The sequence below is a fragment of the Lupinus angustifolius genome, chromosome LG04, assembly GCF_001865875.1.
Source record: "Lupinus angustifolius cultivar Tanjil chromosome LG04, LupAngTanjil_v1.0, whole genome shotgun sequence".
Lineage (NCBI taxonomy): Eukaryota > Viridiplantae > Streptophyta > Magnoliopsida > Fabales > Fabaceae > Lupinus > Lupinus angustifolius.
In genome coordinates this window covers 23,309,197-23,327,935 of record NC_032012.1, presented here as the reverse complement: position 1 = coordinate 23,327,935, position 18,739 = coordinate 23,309,197, and the positions used below count along the sequence as shown (strand labels likewise).

The following is an 18,739-nucleotide window of genomic DNA, read 5'->3' as shown; positions in this document are numbered from 1 at the left end:
TATGCTCTAAATCTCTAACTAAAAAATAGAAAAAAAGTTTATGCGTAGAGTAGGTATAGATTTTATATATTATCGTTAAAACATTAATATTCATATTTAATAATCATTTTTTATTTTAAAAAAAAATACAAATAAGTAATAAATAATATATTAATTTTATATAAAATTTATTCCACAATAAGGCATAATATTACACTCAATAAAAACAGAAAACAAACAAATCTTTAGAAATATGAAGGAAAAAACTAAAAACACTGCAAGATAAACATCGCCCTTCAGTCCTTATCAGCAACAAAAATCTAGCTTGCTCCTCACTTCAACTCTCACCAAATTTCTAATCCATCATTCTCCCACGATAACTTCACTTTCCCAATCCACCGTACACGTATCCACGGAAGCTACCATCACACTCGTCCGTGCATTTAATCTCACAAAAGCGCGTGTTGATAATCATTCAACTTACTTCCAACATAAACTAGAATATTTCAAGATATATATCTAATTCTATTTATATAAAATTGGGATTTTCTTCTCACTAGTTGATTGCGATTTGCGCTTTAGGTCACTCTTTCTCGCTTCCTCTCTTTGTTATCGTTAGGGCATAATTCTCTGCGGATCGGTGTAGTTCCGCCGGGCCGGTGACAATTCCGACGCTGTTCGTGGCGGCGATCGAAGTTTCAGAACCGGTGATATAAACATGAAGGTTTTTGTCAAGACTTTGAAAGGCACTCACTTCGAAATCGAAGTCAAGCCCGAAGACACGGTTTGCTCCTCCTTCTTAATCGAATTTCGTTCCCAATTTTCGTTTTTAGTTTTCTCATGTCTTGAATTGTGTTTAGTTACTGGATTGCGCGAGAAGTTTCAGATCACACTAGAGCCCTGAATTTTAGTGTTACTTAGGGTTTTTATTGTTTGTTATTGAATTTTGTTGTCAATTTGGATTTTTTTAACACGTAATTAGGAAATTCTGTTTTTATTTTATTTTAAAGGTGATTGATTTGTTCTGGTGATTGGATATGTTGCGGAATAATTGAACTCTGGCATCTTTGGTGGAACATTCTATGGCCACATTGTTTTTTCATCGTGTAATACCTTCATGGATTCTATTTTTAGTGGGAAATCTGTTAGAAAGCTTTGCAATACTTACACTAATAGATGGCATCATGGCAGTGAATAAGTTCCATATTGACCTTCTTTGGAGCTTTTGCGTGATCCTTAGGAATATTAAACCAGTCTATGCTATAAGAAGATATCTAGATAAGTACTGGTGATGTCCATGGGAATTTTGATAATTGAGCATATCCGACTTCTATGTACCACTACAACTGACACTGGGATCAATAAGCAAGTGGTTACTGGAATGTCAAAATTATCACCGTCCTAACAACTGTGGGACAGCACTTTATCCAAGTAATGTGCGTTTTGTCTCTTTGGGACAACAAGAGCTGAACTTATCTATACATTATTTTTAAACTACCCAAAGGCGTAGTTCAATTTCTGCATGTGTCAATTCTTCATTTTTTTTAATTATGTAGGTGTCCTGATTCTATGAATGTGATGCTCTACTTCTACGTTGTTCTGTTTTTTTCTGAACTGCAATATTTGGTTTGATATATTAGTCATTTAGTTGTAATGGTGGGTATTTGTATCAGGTTTCTGATGTGAAGAAAAATATAGAAACTGTTCAGGGTGCAGATGTTTATCCTGCTGCACAACAAATGCTTATTCATCAAGGGAAGGTTCTAAAGGATGCTACAACTCTGGAGGAAAATAAAGTAGCTGAAAATAGTTTCATTGTAATTATGCTATCAAAGGTAGAATTCTATTTTTTCTATTTCTTTTTTTAAAACTATGTTTATCTTTGAACTTATGAAAATATAATCCTATATTTCGATGCATATGTAGTTGTTTAAACCTTTTGTTGGTAATTGTTAAATATAGAAACTTTTTGTTTATCTTTGAACTTATTTAGTATGTACAAACTACTTCACTTGTGTTTTTGGTAATTGTTATTAATTATTCTGTGGACTTAGGTTGATTGCTTTGTATTCTAAAGGCAATGTGTATGTATGTTCATTTATCATACACGTTGTTTTGTTTATATTGACCTGAATCAATGAGGAGTTGATGTTTTCTAATTTATGCTCATTATATTCATTTATTTAATACTAATTTAGAACTATGTGCTCAAAATATGACAGACTAGGAGTACATCTGGTGAAGGGTCTGCTACTTCAACTGCACCTTCAGTGAAGGTGAGAACAGTTTGCTATGCTATGAATATTTTAATGTTATTATCATTATTATCCTTTTTCTATTCTCCTTTAGTGATTCTAGAAATATTATCCAACAATTTTGGCTTCATTGCAGGCCCCACAAGCAAGTGCAGCTCCTACTTCAACCCCCCCAGTGTCTGTAGCACCTCAGGCTCCTGCTGCAACTGTAGCACCTCAGGCTCCTGCTGCAACTGTAGCACCGTGAGTGTCCAGTTTATTCACAGCATTTTTGTTGAGTTTTTAAGATTAATGTTTTTCCAACTATTTTGGCTGAACGTATGCTGTCTAAAACTTCATTTCAATTTGACAGACTTGCACCTGTAACTGCTCCTGCTCCTTCGGCTGCTCCTGCTCCTGCTCCAATACCTTCAAGCACTGCTGTGTAAATATTCTGTTTCTCGTGACGTTAAGAATGTTGATATATATAGTTTCTGTAATGTTTATATGTTGAATTATGGAAAAATCTTAATGTTTTGTTAATTCATCCTTTTAAAAATTGTTGTTGAAAGAAACTTTTTTTTGAAGCAGGGAAGGGTCTGATGTCTATGGGCAGGCAGCATCAAATCTGGTTGCTGGAACCAGTTTAGAGGAAATTATTCAGCACATCCTTGATATGGGTGGTGGGAGCTGGGATAGGGATACTGTTGTCCGGGCTCTTCGAGCTGCTTACAACAACCCAGAGAGAGCTGTTGAATATCTGTATTCAGTATGTGGATTTTCTTAGTTATTGATATTTATTGTTATATACCTCTGTTGCTGGGGTTTTTAATCGTTTGGCATCACTGCTATTTTGGTTGAAGTTTACTTTTGATCAGTGGTTTTGAGTCTTGCATGATATTGTCTTGCTCTCTCTCTAATTATATATCATTTATAAATGATAGGGTATCCCTGAGCAAGCTGAAGCACCCGTTATAGGCCGAGTACCCGCAAGTGCACAACCTGCTATTCCTACAGATCCTGCTGCACAAACTGCACAACCAGCTCCTGTTACCTCAGGCGGGCCTAATGCTCTACCTTTAGACCTCTTTCCCCAGGTAACTATTGAACTGTATTTTATTGGAGAAAATATAATGGGGATTTTTTGGGGTGATATACTTAAACTTTGTTTAACAGGGCCTCCCCAATGCTGGTTCTGGTGCTGCTGGTGCTGGCTCTTTAGATTTTCTACGCAACAGTCAACAAGTATTCATTATCTCCCCCCTCTCGTTTAGACTGAATTTCTTATTTATTTGGCATGTCTTAACTAGATTCTTTGATTTTTTTTATTTTTGTTTCAGTTCCAAGCCCTGCGTGCTATGGTGCAGGCTAATCCACAAATATTGCAGGTTTTTCGTCTCTGCCTTTGTAGTGTATCCAATATCCTTCATTATTTTCTTTAGGTTAGACTGAATTTTATTCTTGTTGCAGCCCATGCTACAAGAGCTTGGCAAACAAAATCCTCATCTTATGAGATTGATTCGAGATCATCAAGCTGACTTCCTCCGTCTGATAAATGAACCTGTGGAAGGTGGCGAAGGGTGAGGAATAATCTGATGCTGTTATTTAGCTAGATTTGTGTTCGTGTTTGAAGAGAGGTTGTGTGTCTTTGTTTATCAATTTTTGTCCAGTGGCTTAATTTTTGCTCTTGTAATATACTCTTTAGGAATTTATTAGGGCAACTGGCTTCTGGCATGCCACAAGCAGTAACTGTCACCCCTGAGGAGCGGGAGGCAATTGAACGTGTAAGTTTTTACCTCTTGGCTATATAAAGCATTAAATGATACCTGTTTTCTTTTCCAAGCCTATAAGAACATTGAAAACATCAGTTTCATTTTAAACTATATGATAAATGAAAACATCATAACATCCCGCTGAAACAAAGTAAAGGTATATGCAACAATAATATGATAGTTTTACACTTTATGTTCACAAGATATGCATTGCAAACTAATATAGGTAGCTCCAGTGGACCATCTGAACTTTTCATTCTGAATTTGGGTGAAGTTAACTGTATCGGTTTAGAATTCTACATTTGGTTTCCAGACTTTAACATTATTAAATCAAATTTAACTCCACTTCTGTTCCTCAGAAACAACAGGGTTATTCTTGAACAGATGATTCATACTTTTCTGAGTGTGCATTACATGAAAATGTTAGGCCTGTTGTTTTTGGAATGATCCCTGCTGTTCCTAATGATTGCTGGGTTTAACTTGTTAACAGCTTCCGTCATTTATATTTTTCCGCAAGTTAAGATGTTTGTTTTCGACTGCAGCTTGAAGCAATGGGTTTTGATCGTGCAACTGTATTGGAGGTTTACTTCGCTTGTAACAAAAACGAGGAATTGGCTGCCAACTACCTTTTAGATCACATGAATGAGTTTGATGAACAATAGATCTCCTTTCCAATTATCAAATTATTTGTTGGTATCTTATCTTTTGATGGTTCTTGGTTACATTTATGTTTAATGAGGTAATGTTGGATATTGAGTAGTCAAGTGGACAAGGGATGTTTTTACCTCCTCCACCACATTATTTATTGCCTTTGTTCCTATTCACAGTTTCCACCCGTCAAGTATTTATATACATAGTCGTTTGCACTGTATTGGTGGTTTATTGTGCATCTTTTTATAATGTCTAATTGTGATTTTTCTAAATACTTACTTAAAACTCTGTTGATTCCGTGGCAATATGACTTCAGTTTGAAAGTCCTGGTTGGGTTCTGCAAAATTTCCTTACCCACCAAGTCGAGTATTTTTGTGACAAATATTTTCTGCCACTCGTTTGTTTGTATCATATACACGTTACAGACAATAAGATCTGGGCACTTTCATTACTGCTAAAAAATAGTTTTCTTGACATTTCGAATTATAAATAACAGAAGCCATTAAGATTCGGCTAGTGGTGAGTAGGTTAGGAGGTTCATATAAAGTACTAAGTACAAGATTTTTGTAAATACCAAAATGGTAAAAACTAAGATATTGATATTGAAAATTCTTTGCGTTAGTTTCTAGGCACTTGATATAAATATAGGGGTTTTCATCACCTGAAAGTAGTTCAGGTTAGTTGATGATCATATAATCATCTGCACCTATTTTTTTAATCACGACAATTCAATTAAGACCTAATAATTTATGTTAGTTTTTTTTGGTAAGAACTATCCTCAATTGAATCACTTGACCTCATTGGCCGTTTGTAATATTGCGTTAAGAAAAGAGCTATATATATACACAAGGATTCTCATACTAAAAACACCATATAAACTATATATTTTATAACACTTATTATATCACACCTTGCCTCCACCTTTATTGTCATATTAAAAACTAATTAATGTGGGTTTAACTGATCTAGTGTTATAAGGTCTTACTAGATCTCAAAATGACTAAAATGTCAAGAGTTCGAATCTTGGAAGTGACACTTATTTGGAGCGACAATCACGTACTCGAAAGAGATTAATTAGGGAAGAAATATTCTTGATAAAATATTCTTGAGGAGTTAAGGGGAAACTTGATAAAATTGAACCAAATCAAGAAAAATATGGTTGGGTCCAATTTCACAATTCAATTCAATTTTTTACTAGGATTGATTATAATCTATCTAGTTCACAGATCACAGTTTGATAACATCATAAATCGCTGAGACGAACTATAGCATGCATACAAAAACTCCCCCTTCTAAATCCTAATTTCCATTTCCACTACAACTTTAGTGGTTTGCCTCCACACTAGTATCCTTTTTTGAAGTGATAAATCTCTTCAAGCTAGTATTTGTAGTTAGTTTCTCTTGGATGGCCTTATTTGTAACATTGATGTTTGACCCCTCTCAAGCACTTATCCAAAAAATACTTCATAATTGAATCAACCAAATCTGCATGGTCCGCATGCTAACGGTTATATTCATTTTGGAAGACTATGAGAATACAAAGGCCCAATCAAGGTCTTGAAATAAAGACATAGTTCTTGCTTTGCTTATTCAAATTGAGGACTTGGAAACATCAAGTTTAATTTTCCTACGGATAGTGTTGCATCTTTTAGCAATAGTTCCTTAAAAAAATGTAATCGGTGAAACGATGAAGCAAAACAAAGTTTTCTAGAAACAACCAAATCAAACCACTTTCTTACGGTTTGACTCATTTATTATGGTAAAACCTAACCATTGTACACTATATAACCGATAAACTAACTTAATTTTGTACCTTAAGTAAGTGTAACGTATTCTTGCTTTACTTTTATAAAAAATAAAATAAACAAAAGTTAATGTAATTTTTTACTCGAGTGTTCTAATTGCTATTATTTTCACATAAACAATAAAATTGGGTTAAAAAAAGAAGTTACTAGTCCATAGTTACACACAAGTGTGCGTGCCTTTTAAAGGTTAAAGTCGATGAGATGCGCCATTTGTTTTCTGTTGGTGTCACTAAGCTGTGACCACAGTGCTTCCTCCTCTCTCCTCTTCTTTTATTTTGTTAGGGTTTTCTCTCTACATTCATATCACTTCCTATTTATGCGTTTTTTGAATTTTGAATTCGACTCTATTCAACTATTCACTGTACGATCTCAATTTCTCCACAGCTAGCTCGCCAATTCGAAAGACATCGATAGTTTCGTGCGATACGGTACAATATTTTCTTCAGATTTGACACTTGATTTCAATTGTTTAATTCGAACAACTTTTGAAATGTTTTGGATGTGCGATGCGTGTTTTTTAAGTTAAAAAGCTATTATATGCGTGTGAGAGAAAGAGACAGAGAATTTAATAGGAGTGAACTAATGTATTGAAATGGGGATTATATAGTTAAAAGAAGTTTCAAATTCAAGCGATCTCATTTTTAATGGTTTATGCGTACATAAATGCCAGTGTGATAGTTTAGTAATAGATTGTGTTTTCTGTTTCATGTCTTACTAATTTTTTACCCGGATTTCTATTTATTTGTGGAACTTATGGTTATGGTTGGCCTTTTGACAATTTGATGATTCTGCCAGAAACCTCGGGAATATAAACAAAATATCTATGGCTGATGAACCACTATATCCGATAGCAGTTCTTATCGAGGAGCTGAAAAATGATGACATCCAGCTGCGGTTGAACTCGATTCGGAGGCTATCTACGATTGCACGTGCTCTTGGGGAGGAGCGAACTCGTAGGGAATTAATTCCATTTTTGATTGAAAATAATGACGATGAGGATGAGGTACTTCTTGCAATGGCGGAAGAGTTGGGAGTGTTTGTTCCTTATGTCGGGGGAGTGGAACATGCCAGTGTTTTGCTCCCACCACTGGAGAATCTTTGTACTGTTGAGGAAACCTGTGTGAGAGATAAGGCTGTGGAATCACTTTGTAGAATTGGATCTCAAATGAGGGAGAGTGATTTGGTTGAATATTTCATCCCATTGGTGAAGGTCAGTTAACATTTTTTCATCATAAATGTCTATTGTTGTTTTATGTGGAATGCCATCATGAGTGAGGCCTAGAATATTTCCTTTCTCAGACGCGGTTCTGGTGTGGTGGTGCTTAATGTGGTACTGAGTCCTTTCACGTTTGTAATGACAGTAACCTTAAAAATTACTACATGCTGTAAGTTTTGAATTATTAACGAAAGTAGTTTAGCTTTTACAACATTGTAGATATGGACCATAACTTATTGTTTGGTTTTTAAGAAAGAAACTTGACTTATTTTTTTAAGTAAAAAGTGGTGGTTCAAAACCACTACATAGACAAGTTTTATTTTTTCTTCAGCAATTAAAAAAACATGAGTATACATATAATAAATAAAACTTCTGTGGAAGTTGTGGTTTTTAAAAACCGGAAAATAAGTCATGGTTCATAACTAAAAGATTCACAACATAGGTAATTAATAACTTAACACCATCTGTATTTTGATGCTTACTTGCACAATTGAGGTACAAAAGTAGTTGTACTGAGCTACTGATTATCATATTATTGTATCATTTTTAGTTCTTCTTGGAATTTGATATTTTCCATTATGTGAACAACCTTGTAGTCTACTTAATGAAAAAAGGTTAGTTAATGGCTCTGGGTTGACTTAAATGATTCTACCATATATGCCTCTGCAATTTGGCTGCACTATATAAAACTACAACATTCTGTTAGGCCTAGTGATCATGTGTGTTGTAGTCCTTGTCTATCATTTATGATGTATTGTATATATCCTGCTAGTTCCCATTCATTATGCTGGTCGAACATCTTGCCCAATTCATGCTACAATTTCTCTTTCAGAGATTAGCAGCAGGTGAATGGTTTACTGCCCGAGTCTCTGCATGTGGATTATTTCATATTGTGTATGCAAGTGCACCAGAAACGTCAAAGACAGAGTTGAGATCAATATACAGTCAGTTATGTCAAGATGATATGCCTATGGTTAGAAGGTCTGCTGCATCAAATCTTGGGAAATTTGCCGCTACTGTTGAATATGCTCATTTGAAAGCAGACATCATGTCGATTTTTGACGATCTTACTCAGGATGGTAATTAAATAAACATATATTTTTCTTTCTAGATGGAAAGTATCTATCATTTGTGAAGTGCACTAAGCTGTTTGATTATGTTGTAGACTCTATTATCTTTTTTCCAAAATATACATTGGTTTTTAAATATTAAATTGTACTTATTATTTGGATTAGATCAAGATTCTGTTAGATTGTTGGCTGTGGAGGGCTGTGCTGCACTTGGAAAGCTGTTGGAGCCACAAGATTGTGCTGCACATATACTCCCAGTTATTGTTAACTTCTCCCAGGTATTCTTAGGAGGGTGGATAAAACTATTGATAATATATAATTAGTTTCTTTTCTTCATTACACTCATGTCATCGTCTAGAGACTAGTTGTTTTTCATCTCATGAATTTATAATCTTATGTTTTTTAATTTTGCAAGAATGTCCTGGAATGTTTTGTTACTAAAATAACATCTACTGAATAGGATTACACCTTTTACCTAAAAGAAGTAAGGGAAATGTGTCAGGGTGTGAGGATGTTGTTTGGGTTATTCTGACCTGCCAGGACAATATTCGTCTATGCTTATGGAAGGGAATGCCAGTAACTCAGTGATGTTAACTATGTTTTAATATGAACTTTTTGTCATTGGAAAGCTAACCCAGAGCACAGTAGGGCTTTGTTTCGTATTCTGTTGATCGAACGTGTTTCATTTTCTAAACATCTTTGTTGGGAATAATGTTAAGGTAATAGTTTATTAAGAAATAGTAGTAAATTCACAAAGCTGAATACCAAAAAAGTATTAGTCTAGTAGTGTAAGGTCTCACTGGATCCCTACATATAATACTAGGCCAAAGATACTAGGTTACACCTCTGAAATGGATTAGTTCCTTATCTTGGACACAGTTGGTTATACCAAAAAACAATTCACAAAGCTGAATTAGAATTATCATAATTTTAATTTGTAACTTGGTTGTTTTAAACATCCAAACAGGGGAAAGAAAAATCATGCGATTTGTTTCTTCCATCCCTGTTTACTCCCAAACACATTCTTAGCAGCTTTTTGGTGAATCCCTTAGTAGTTTGGTCTCCCTGCATTTATATTTGTATAACGTGTTGTACACCATACCAAGTAATATTTTAATTAATTAATTTATTTAATTTGAGCCTTGATAGGATAAGTCTTGGCGTGTCCGTTACATGGTTGCAAATCAGTTGTATGAGCTATGTGAAGCTGTGGGACCTGAGCCTACCAGGTATTGTTTCTCATTACATATCTTTCTATTAGTGTCCTAGCCTATGTGAATATACTGCAAAGTCACCCTTGAGTGATTTTCATTAGTCGGGACTTGTCATTCTCGATAATGATTCATATACCAGAACATATGATTCATATCAAGGTTATCAAAATTCGATTTCAAACTGTGAATCTATAGAGAAATTTGACTTTTGAATTGTAAATTGTATCAAACCTGAAGATTCATAAACATAAGGAAAAATAGCTTGAAGCATATCTTTCTCCACTTCCTTTTTTTGAGCTATGGCTGTATTGAATGTATGTTTATAAAAAAGAATAGAAATATGGGATGGAACCTGAGAATAAGAGAAATGGGAGAAGAAATGTATGGGAACTGGGAAGTCTGGAAGATTTCTAGAATAAACGTACATTCTAGAAGTTTAGAAGATGTCATTATAATTATAAACTAATACTAAAAACAGCCTAAAAGATACTAAAAAGGCACAATATAGAAGTCTCGTAGATGTCCAAGATATATATTAAAAAGGCCTAAAAGACATTAAATGCTCTGTACAGAAGATGCACATTTAAAAAGAAAAAAGAGACACTTTAATTATGGGCTGTGACAGACCAGACTTCGGAACTACGGAATCTGATTGCAAAACCTGCGCCACTGTAGCAGCTGGAATCGGTCTCCATCCAGCAATTCACGAGTCGGCATCGTATCACATGATTCGAACGACTCTCCGTTCACCAATGCGGCAATGCGCATGTTGCGTACAAGTTAAATCGTAAATTGTACTGTTCCAACATCACTGATTCCTATATTGATTTCATCATATATTTAGTAGGGCTTAAAGCTGAAGCCCAAGCAATATATCTATATATGTTTCTTAAGATTTTCTTTCGTCACTATTGTTTTTAAAGAACGGAATTGGTCCCTGCCTATGTGCGGTTGCTTCGAGACAATGAGGCTGAAGTACGCATAGCAGCTGCTGGAAAAGTGACCAAGTTTTGCCGGATTTTAAATCCTGACCTTGCAATTCAGCATATTCTTCCTTGTGTGAAGGTGTGCATCTTTGGGAAAGAAATTCTTCTAAATTTAATATAGAGGCACTCTTCTGTTTTGTTTGTGCAATTGATTATTGTATGTTTAAATACCTTTGAACAATTTTTGCAGGAATTGTCATCGGATTCTTCACAGCATGTCCGCTCTGCGTTGGCTTCAGTAATAATGGGAATGGCTCCAGTGTTAGGAAAGGTATAAATGTCAAATAGCAGTTTATGCAGTCAGTGTGCACTAGACAAGAATATGCATTGTCATATTTTGCTTGGTGAAATCTGTTGGGTTTCTTACAAATTATTCATTTTTTATCTTTCAGTGTATTGCTCATAACAAAGTCCATTTGTTTTTATTTTTCCCATTCTCTAAGCCGAGTTCAAGACATCATGTTGGAACTTTGGGTCGTAGAGTATGTTTCACAGATTCCTCAAAGGAATCACCTGATTGTGATGTATAGCCATATAGGTAATTAAAACTGTCAACAACTATGTACTCAAATATGTCCTTTGAAAGTAGGGTAGGGCATGTGTCATACTCATACATGCACCAGAGATACCTGTCCAGAAGTTCGCCAGATTCACCTTTAAAAATCTCCACCTCCCCCTGTCCTCCCAGCCTGTATAATGAAGGGAAAAAAGAGTAACTATTGCCCAATCTAGGTTTAGTGCAGTATCGAGGTCTTTTAAGTTGGCAAAGTCATAAACTATGTAAATGTTATCAATGCCTTTCATGTCATCTGTGTTTGGCCCACACATTATGCATTTTCTGTATTTGGTAGGATTTTGTATATTTTTATGCTTGTCTGGTTACTTTGTGGTAGCTGACTTCTGCATTTTGCTGTTATGAAGACTTCTATTGAATTTACTGGGTTGTGATTATTTAATTCTGCTAGATCGAATAATTTTTGTGGCGTCACCACTTTTAACCCTTTTTTATTCCAAGAAATTCAAGACGTATATTGGGATTTAGTCGATTTACCAACTTCTTCATTTTTGCAAATAAAATAAACAGTCCATGAATGATTTTATTCTTTTCTTTTTTCCAGGGCTAATTGTGATAGTAGTTGCTTTTAAGTGTAAATGTGATGCGATTCTTAGTTCTGTTTTACTTTCATTGCAGGAAGCAACCATTGAGCAGCTTCTTCCGATTTTCCTTTCTCTTTTGAAGGATGAATTTCCTGATGTGCGCCTAAACATCATCAGCAAGCTTGATCAAGTGAATCAGGTTGTTATATCACTTATATGCTCTGTAATTGTTTTAATTTGCATGTTTTATATTCTTTAGCAAACCTTTTATCTTTTCCTTGTATGATGCTATTCATTCTAGCATAAAGAAGTTATGACTTTTGTTGATGACCTTATGTCTGCATGCCTCCATATACTCACACCTAAAATAAAATGCATACAACTAAAGCAACATTGTCAGTCATAATGATCAATCCATTCTTGTAGGTTATTGGAATCGATCTGTTATCCCAATCTTTATTACCAGCCATTGTTGAGCTTGCTGAGGATAGGCATTGGAGGGTCCGGCTTGCAATAATAGAGTATATACCCTTATTGGCAAGTCAATTGGGGGTTGGGTTTTTCGATGATAAGCTTGGTGCTCTATGCATGCAATGGTTACAGGATAAGGTTTGAGCTCTCCATCTCCTTGCTTGTGTGAGTATATTTTGGGACCTCGTGATTATTGCTGTTAACCTTCTGAGTGTATATTGCAGGTGCATTCTATTCGTGAAGCAGCTGCAAACAACTTGAAACGCCTTGCTGAAGAATTTGGTCCTGAGTGGGCTATGCAGCATATAATTCCACAGGTTCATATGTTGGCAGGCTTAATTTATTGTTATTACGCAGTAGACCAATTATCTCATGAGCTTCTTATAGGTCCCACCTTTATAGGGTCTGAACTCTGAAGATGCTTTTATTGAAATATCTGTCTACCAGCTACTACTTTTTCTGTTATTCTCTTAAAGGCAACTTTACAAGTATCAGCATGCCATGTATGGTACAGGTTTTGGAGATGATTAACAATCCACACTACTTATATCGGATGACCATTCTTCGTGCTACTTCTATGCTTGCTCCTGTAATGGGCTCCGAAATCACTTGTTCAACATTGTTGCCTGTTGTTGTTGCTGCATCAAAAGACAGGTATTTCATTTTGCTCTTTTCTATCTGAATAAGTGGTTTTACTTTTTATAGTTTGTTATATTGCCATAGGGTAAGGGTCAAAAACAGTTGTTGTACTTGTTTAAGTTTTTCACTGCTCCTGTAGAGTGCCCAACATAAAGTTCAATGTTGCAAAGGTATTAGAGTCCATCTTCCCAATCGTTGATCAGTCTGTAAGTATCATACATTCTTGTGTTTTCGTCTTCTGTTCATCCTTCGTTTGTTTGACTTATTATGTGAGCATCCTTGCCATTTAGGTGGTGGAAAAAACAATCCGTCCATGTTTGGTTGAGCTCAGTGAGGATCCTGATGTCGATGTGCGATTTTTTTCCAACCAAGCTCTACAGGCAATTGACCATGTCATGATGTCTAGCTAGGCAAGAATGTTTCAACACCGATTTAGGTTGAAGACGTTAGTATTTATGCCAATATTTCCAACTGTCTTGGATAATACTTGTGTAGTTATGTTTATCTGCAAATTGTTTAGTTATTGACTGTTTAATGTGATTTGGTATCTATTATATTATATTATAATTTTCTTATTGACATCTATTTCTTTTAAAATGGCACAAATGATATAGGTGGTAAATAGTTATAATTCATTAATTGGATGAATGAAAATCATCTTTCATTAAAATATAGCATCGAGTTAAGACTCATTACTGGGGCAGATTCTTTCAGCTTCTATATTTTTTCTATCAACTAGACTCAAACCCCAGGTCGTGGTCAAGGAAATCAAATTTATTATCACTTAGATCAATGCGTACTAGTAAACGTTACTTTAATTAATCATTCGCAAGTTAAAACAATTTTTTTTAAAAAAAGAATAAAACACGACGATAACAGAGAACTTCATCATCTAAAGAAACTCGTATACTGGTCTACTGGCTTCCTAATCACACGTTGTTCTAAAATATGATAGTTATATATGATTCTTGGAATAGTTTAAGAGAAGTTATCATTTCTACCGACGATTTACATATGATCAATAATTTAAAATTTTAAGTCTAGTTATAATAATATGAAGTTCTACTAAATTGGTTTATAGTGGGATAGCCCTTTGCTTCAATAATTTACAATTGGCAATACCCAGTTAAAATTTTCAGCAAGAGTTAACATATCTACATAGAGATTAAGCAAGCAAAAATAATAAAACAGAGAATCAAAGAGCCATGAAAGAGTTGATACGAGCCATCATTTCATTGGTTCTACTCTTCGAAACCTGAGATTTGCTTAGAATCTGAAATGCATGTCCAACACCCTTATACACCACATATTCCACTCTTTGCCCTGCTTTTCCAAGAGCATCACAAAACTCCAAATTTCTGTCCTTCAATATATCCGTCTCTGATATGCAAACCAAGGTAGGCAACAGCTTCAACTCTTTCAATGTCATGTACCCTTTTGCCAAAGGATTACACCATGGATGGTCACGGTCAGCACCAGATGGCAGTGCCAAGCGCCAGTATGCATCAGATGCTGTCAAGTTCAAAGCAGAACCATGTGATTGTCCCATGCATTTCTCTGAGACAGTTCTTACTTCTCCACCAAAAAAGGGTTGTATCAGAATAAGACCCTTCAAGCTTAAAGGCCTTAGTTTAGCACCTACCTTTGTTGCAACATTATAGGCTATGTTAGCACCTGCACTATCCCCTGCTAAGAAAACACTAGAAAAGTTGCATTTTTTAGTCCACCATTTACTAGCCTCATAATTATATATCATCTGGTTTTTCACCCATATTAGGGCCTTTAAACCATCATCATATGGTGCTGGGAGAGGGTTCTCCGGGGCCAATCTATAGTTCACTGATATAATCATGCACTCTACTGTGGTAGATAGTCTAGCAAGGAATTCATGGTAGCAACTCCAAGCTGCAGAGCCAACACAAAAGCCACCACCATGAAAATAGATTAGTAAAGGTAGCTTCTGTTTATGGCAAATTGGAACATAGAAACGTGCCCAAGTGTTTGTAACATGGTCAATGACTATGTCTCTAGAAATCACATTCAGTTCTGGACTCAAAGCAGGTGTGACACATGGAACAATTTGGGGTCGTTCCACGTGTCCATCTATGTGTACTTTAATAAGCCCTTCAATTTCTTCCACCACAAAACCATGGTGTTGTTCATAGTCTTTGCTATTATATTGTGGGCTAAGTCTTAGACTTGAGGTAAGAGCAGCCATGACTTTTGTTCTCATTTTTAGAGGGATTGAAAGAAATAAATTTATTTGAGGTGAGGTGGGGGCTTGGGGTTTGAAGCATAGTGGTGTTTCCTTTTATACGCATAGAAGTGAAAGTGAATGTGGATGGAAAATTATGTATTGATGTATCAACCTTTGAATGTTACAATGCCAAGTAGACAGTTGAAAAAGTTGCCACATGTCTCCAAGTGAATTCACATGTGGAGGGTCATTCCAATTCTCAAATGATGGAACTTCCCATTTGAAAAATTCAATGCTGTCACTACCAAGTTCGGTAGCATCAATGTAGAAAGGAAAATGCCATTAATTTCAAATTGGGTCATGTTAATTGTGGAAAATGCCACCAGCACTCTCTCTGTATAATGACGGAGGATATTATGATACGATGACGATAATATAAGGTGCCAAAAAGCGATAATGGCAACTAAAAATATAATTTTAACTAAAAATATGTGTTATCGGTATAAAGATTTATACACAGTCAGTCATTCATTATTCATTTGTATTAATTTTTTAAATAGTAAATGATAATAAAATATAAAGGATAGATGATAAAATGACACGGTAACATTATATAAAGGCTAGTATTAAAACTCAATCAGTTTTTTTTTATAAATTCAAACGTAATAACCAAAACCACCCAAATTTTCATTTTTACACTTTAACTTTACCAGTTTTTGATATAAACTTTTTTTGTTCTTTCCCAATAATTTTAAGAACACCTATAAATATTTCCCTATGTTTTACTTCTAATGAATGATCAAGAAAATATTTAAGGGTCTTAATCGGCAAAAATGAAAGTTGTCTTAAGAATCAGAGCATCAATCCTAAATATCTTACCTTGTTTGTGATAATTTTTTATCTTTTGATATTTCCGGTCATTTTTTATGTATTTAGGGATATTAATTAATATTTAAAACTAAATGTAATTTCCACCTAATAAATAAATGAGCCAAAAAAGCTATCTATATATAAGAAAGTCAGATATTACTTTTTACACCCACAAAAAAGACATGTGACATTTCACATTTTTATGGTTAAGATTATTTATAGACCAATTTATTAAGAGGATATAAAATTTGTGTTGATTTTAATATATATTAAAGTTAAACCAATGAAATGGTACAAAAAAGTGGGATAAATAATGGTAAGAATATTATTTTCCACGCTAGTGCATGAACACAGCATACCCCACTGAGTTACCATAGCAGCAACAGCAAATTTAGAATGAATGCATTGTATGAGCCATGTTACATTTCAGAGCCACTGATGTAGTGATGTTTGTCCTCACTCATGGACATATTGGCTTATGCTTTATCTTACTTTTAATATCTGGATTATGTATGTATTTTTTACATGCCTGTGTACAAAAGAATAAAAAAAGTTAAGTGAAAGATGAATATAATAAATGTATATAAAGTCAAATATTAGAAAAGTTTATTTAAGAATAACAATTTTATATTTGAATTTAACATTTGTATTTTATACGAGGCTTGTTATTTTAAGTGGTGAAGAGTTTAGTTTTTTAAAACTTGGGTTCGAGTCTTATAAAAAAACAAAATAAAAAATGTAAATAGAACTTTGTTAACTTAAGTGAATCTTCTTACTCAACTCAAATTAATCAAAATCTAATATAATTTTCAGATACCAATCCAGACTTAAAAAAGGTAATTAACCATGTTGGGCAATGACCAAAATAATTTAAACAAGGGGAAAATCATTAAAAGCATGTAGCATGACATTGTTGACATTTTAAGAAACAATTTCGTAGTGGAGTGCAAACACTAGAGGCAAACTTTAGTTTGCCTTCCACTAACATTATTTCAGGAACATTGTTTTAGACATTATACACTTGAACTTATATTAAAGTATTCTAGATATTTCTTTAAAAGTGATAATTGAATTTTGTTTGTGGCCATAGATGTGGCAAGTCATTCAGTTTCTTCTTTAGGGCTTCTTAAGTCAAGCACCTAAGTTTAGAAGCTCTTTGGTTTTCAGGGTGTCCATTGAATATGCTCCTCAGTGAACGAAAACCCATATCTTTGGGACTCAAAAAAGTATAGCAATTGGAGCATTATTGCTCCCCGAGAACCTTCTCTTTTCATTGTCTATGATGTTGTCTTTTCAGTCATATTCACGCACCTTGTATTTTTATTTTAGGGTTGAGAGTTGATTTTTAAAGGTAATAGAAGGGAGGAAAAAACTTGAGTTAGGAAATACAATTGCAAGACAGTTCTGAAGGTTTTAAATCCCTTTATTTTCCTCTAAAATATAACTCGTTGTTGGGAAATTCAGAATCAATTTCCCTCCTCTGTGTGATGCAAAATGGGCACTTGTGAAAGTGGCAAGTGGATAAAGAAAATAGAGAAGAGTAGAAGAATAACACCAATAATTTTAACGTGGAAAAAACCCCTCAATGTGAGAAGAAAACAACCACGGGACCTAGTCCATAAAATATCTTCACTATAGAAAGTATGATTACAATATTTGATTATCTCTTACAAAGAGGATAACATTCAATCTCACCCAAAAGGATGAAAATACAAACTCTTTCTAGTATCTCACTAAGAATACAAATCTCATACTATGTGGATAAACTATCTCACTTTCTCTCTATGATATTGTTTCTCACTTGCTTGTTATATCTCTTCCTCACAAGTCTCCTATATATAGTGAAGAGGAGGAATGATCCATCATAAAGACATAGTGGATGATTAATTGTTGTCATATTTTTTAAGACACTTTGAAAAGTGCTATTCCAACTTCCTAAGTTGGACTTCATAATTCTCAAGAGTCAATGAATAATTTCAAGACTTTGGAATAACCATCATTTAATGATTCAATGGTTTATCTACCAAAATTCATTGGTCTTGCTTCCACATCAATTAGGAATGATTCCCAACAAATCTCTCACTTCCTCAATTAATTGATGGGTATCACCAGTCTTGCACCTTTGCAACAATCTGTTAGCTTCTTGAATGAAACTGTCTTGGTCATCATGTCAGACCAGTTGTTATCTGTATGAATTTTCTTTAGGTGCAACTCACCATCCTCCAAAGCATTTCATATCCAATGATAACGATAATCAATGTGCTTTGTCAGAGAATGAAACATATGATTCTTAGCTAGGTGAATTGCACTTTGGTTGTCATAGTGCAAAACATATCTATCTTGGACATAACCCAACTCATGCAAAATGTTTTTCATATATTTTATCTCCTTGTCGGCTTCAGATGCTGCAATATATTCTGCTTCAATTATTGATAATGCAACACATCTTTGTAACTTGGATTGCCAAGATACAGCTCCCTGCAAAGGTAGTTAGATAAGCTGATGTTGATTTTCTGGAATCTACATCTCCAGCCATG

General features: G+C 34.6%; 3 protein-coding genes across 7 annotated transcripts; 2 read left to right on the top strand and 1 right to left on the bottom strand.

Moving 5' to 3' along the window:
• Nucleotides 513-4,903, top strand: LOC109346338 (ubiquitin receptor RAD23c-like). 5 transcript variants are annotated; one of them, XM_019585842.1, is made up of 12 exons: nt 513-763; nt 1,653-1,814; nt 2,202-2,255; nt 2,371-2,450; nt 2,587-2,658; nt 2,805-2,982; nt 3,158-3,310; nt 3,390-3,458; nt 3,554-3,601; nt 3,684-3,793; nt 3,919-3,997; nt 4,528-4,903. In XM_019585842.1, the coding sequence occupies exons 1-12, from the start codon at nt 698-700 to the stop codon at nt 4,645-4,647; spliced, it is 1,191 nt and encodes a 396-aa protein (XP_019441387.1). In that variant the 5' UTR covers nt 513-697; the 3' UTR covers nt 4,648-4,903. The 5 variants fall into 5 exon arrangements, with proteins under 5 accessions (XP_019441387.1, XP_019441386.1, XP_019441384.1 ...); XM_019585841.1 differs by having other exon boundaries at nt 2,802-2,982; XM_019585839.1 differs by having other exon boundaries at nt 2,371-2,477; nt 2,802-2,982.
• Nucleotides 6,641-13,694, top strand: LOC109346337 (serine/threonine-protein phosphatase 2A 65 kDa regulatory subunit A beta isoform). Its single transcript, XM_019585838.1, has 13 exons — nt 6,641-6,869; nt 7,237-7,651; nt 8,490-8,736; nt 8,893-9,005; nt 9,877-9,956; nt 10,865-11,006; nt 11,118-11,198; nt 12,120-12,224; nt 12,452-12,634; nt 12,721-12,813; nt 13,011-13,150; nt 13,275-13,341; nt 13,426-13,694. Exons 2-13 carry the CDS (start codon nt 7,265-7,267, stop codon nt 13,543-13,545), a joined length of 1,758 nt encoding a protein of 585 aa, XP_019441383.1. The 5' UTR covers nt 6,641-6,869; nt 7,237-7,264; the 3' UTR covers nt 13,546-13,694.
• On the bottom strand, nt 14,176-15,432 carry LOC109346335 (probable carboxylesterase 17). Its single transcript, XM_019585837.1, has one exon. It carries the CDS (start codon nt 15,366-15,368, stop codon nt 14,331-14,333), a length of 1,038 nt encoding a protein of 345 aa, XP_019441382.1. The 5' UTR covers nt 15,369-15,432; the 3' UTR covers nt 14,176-14,330.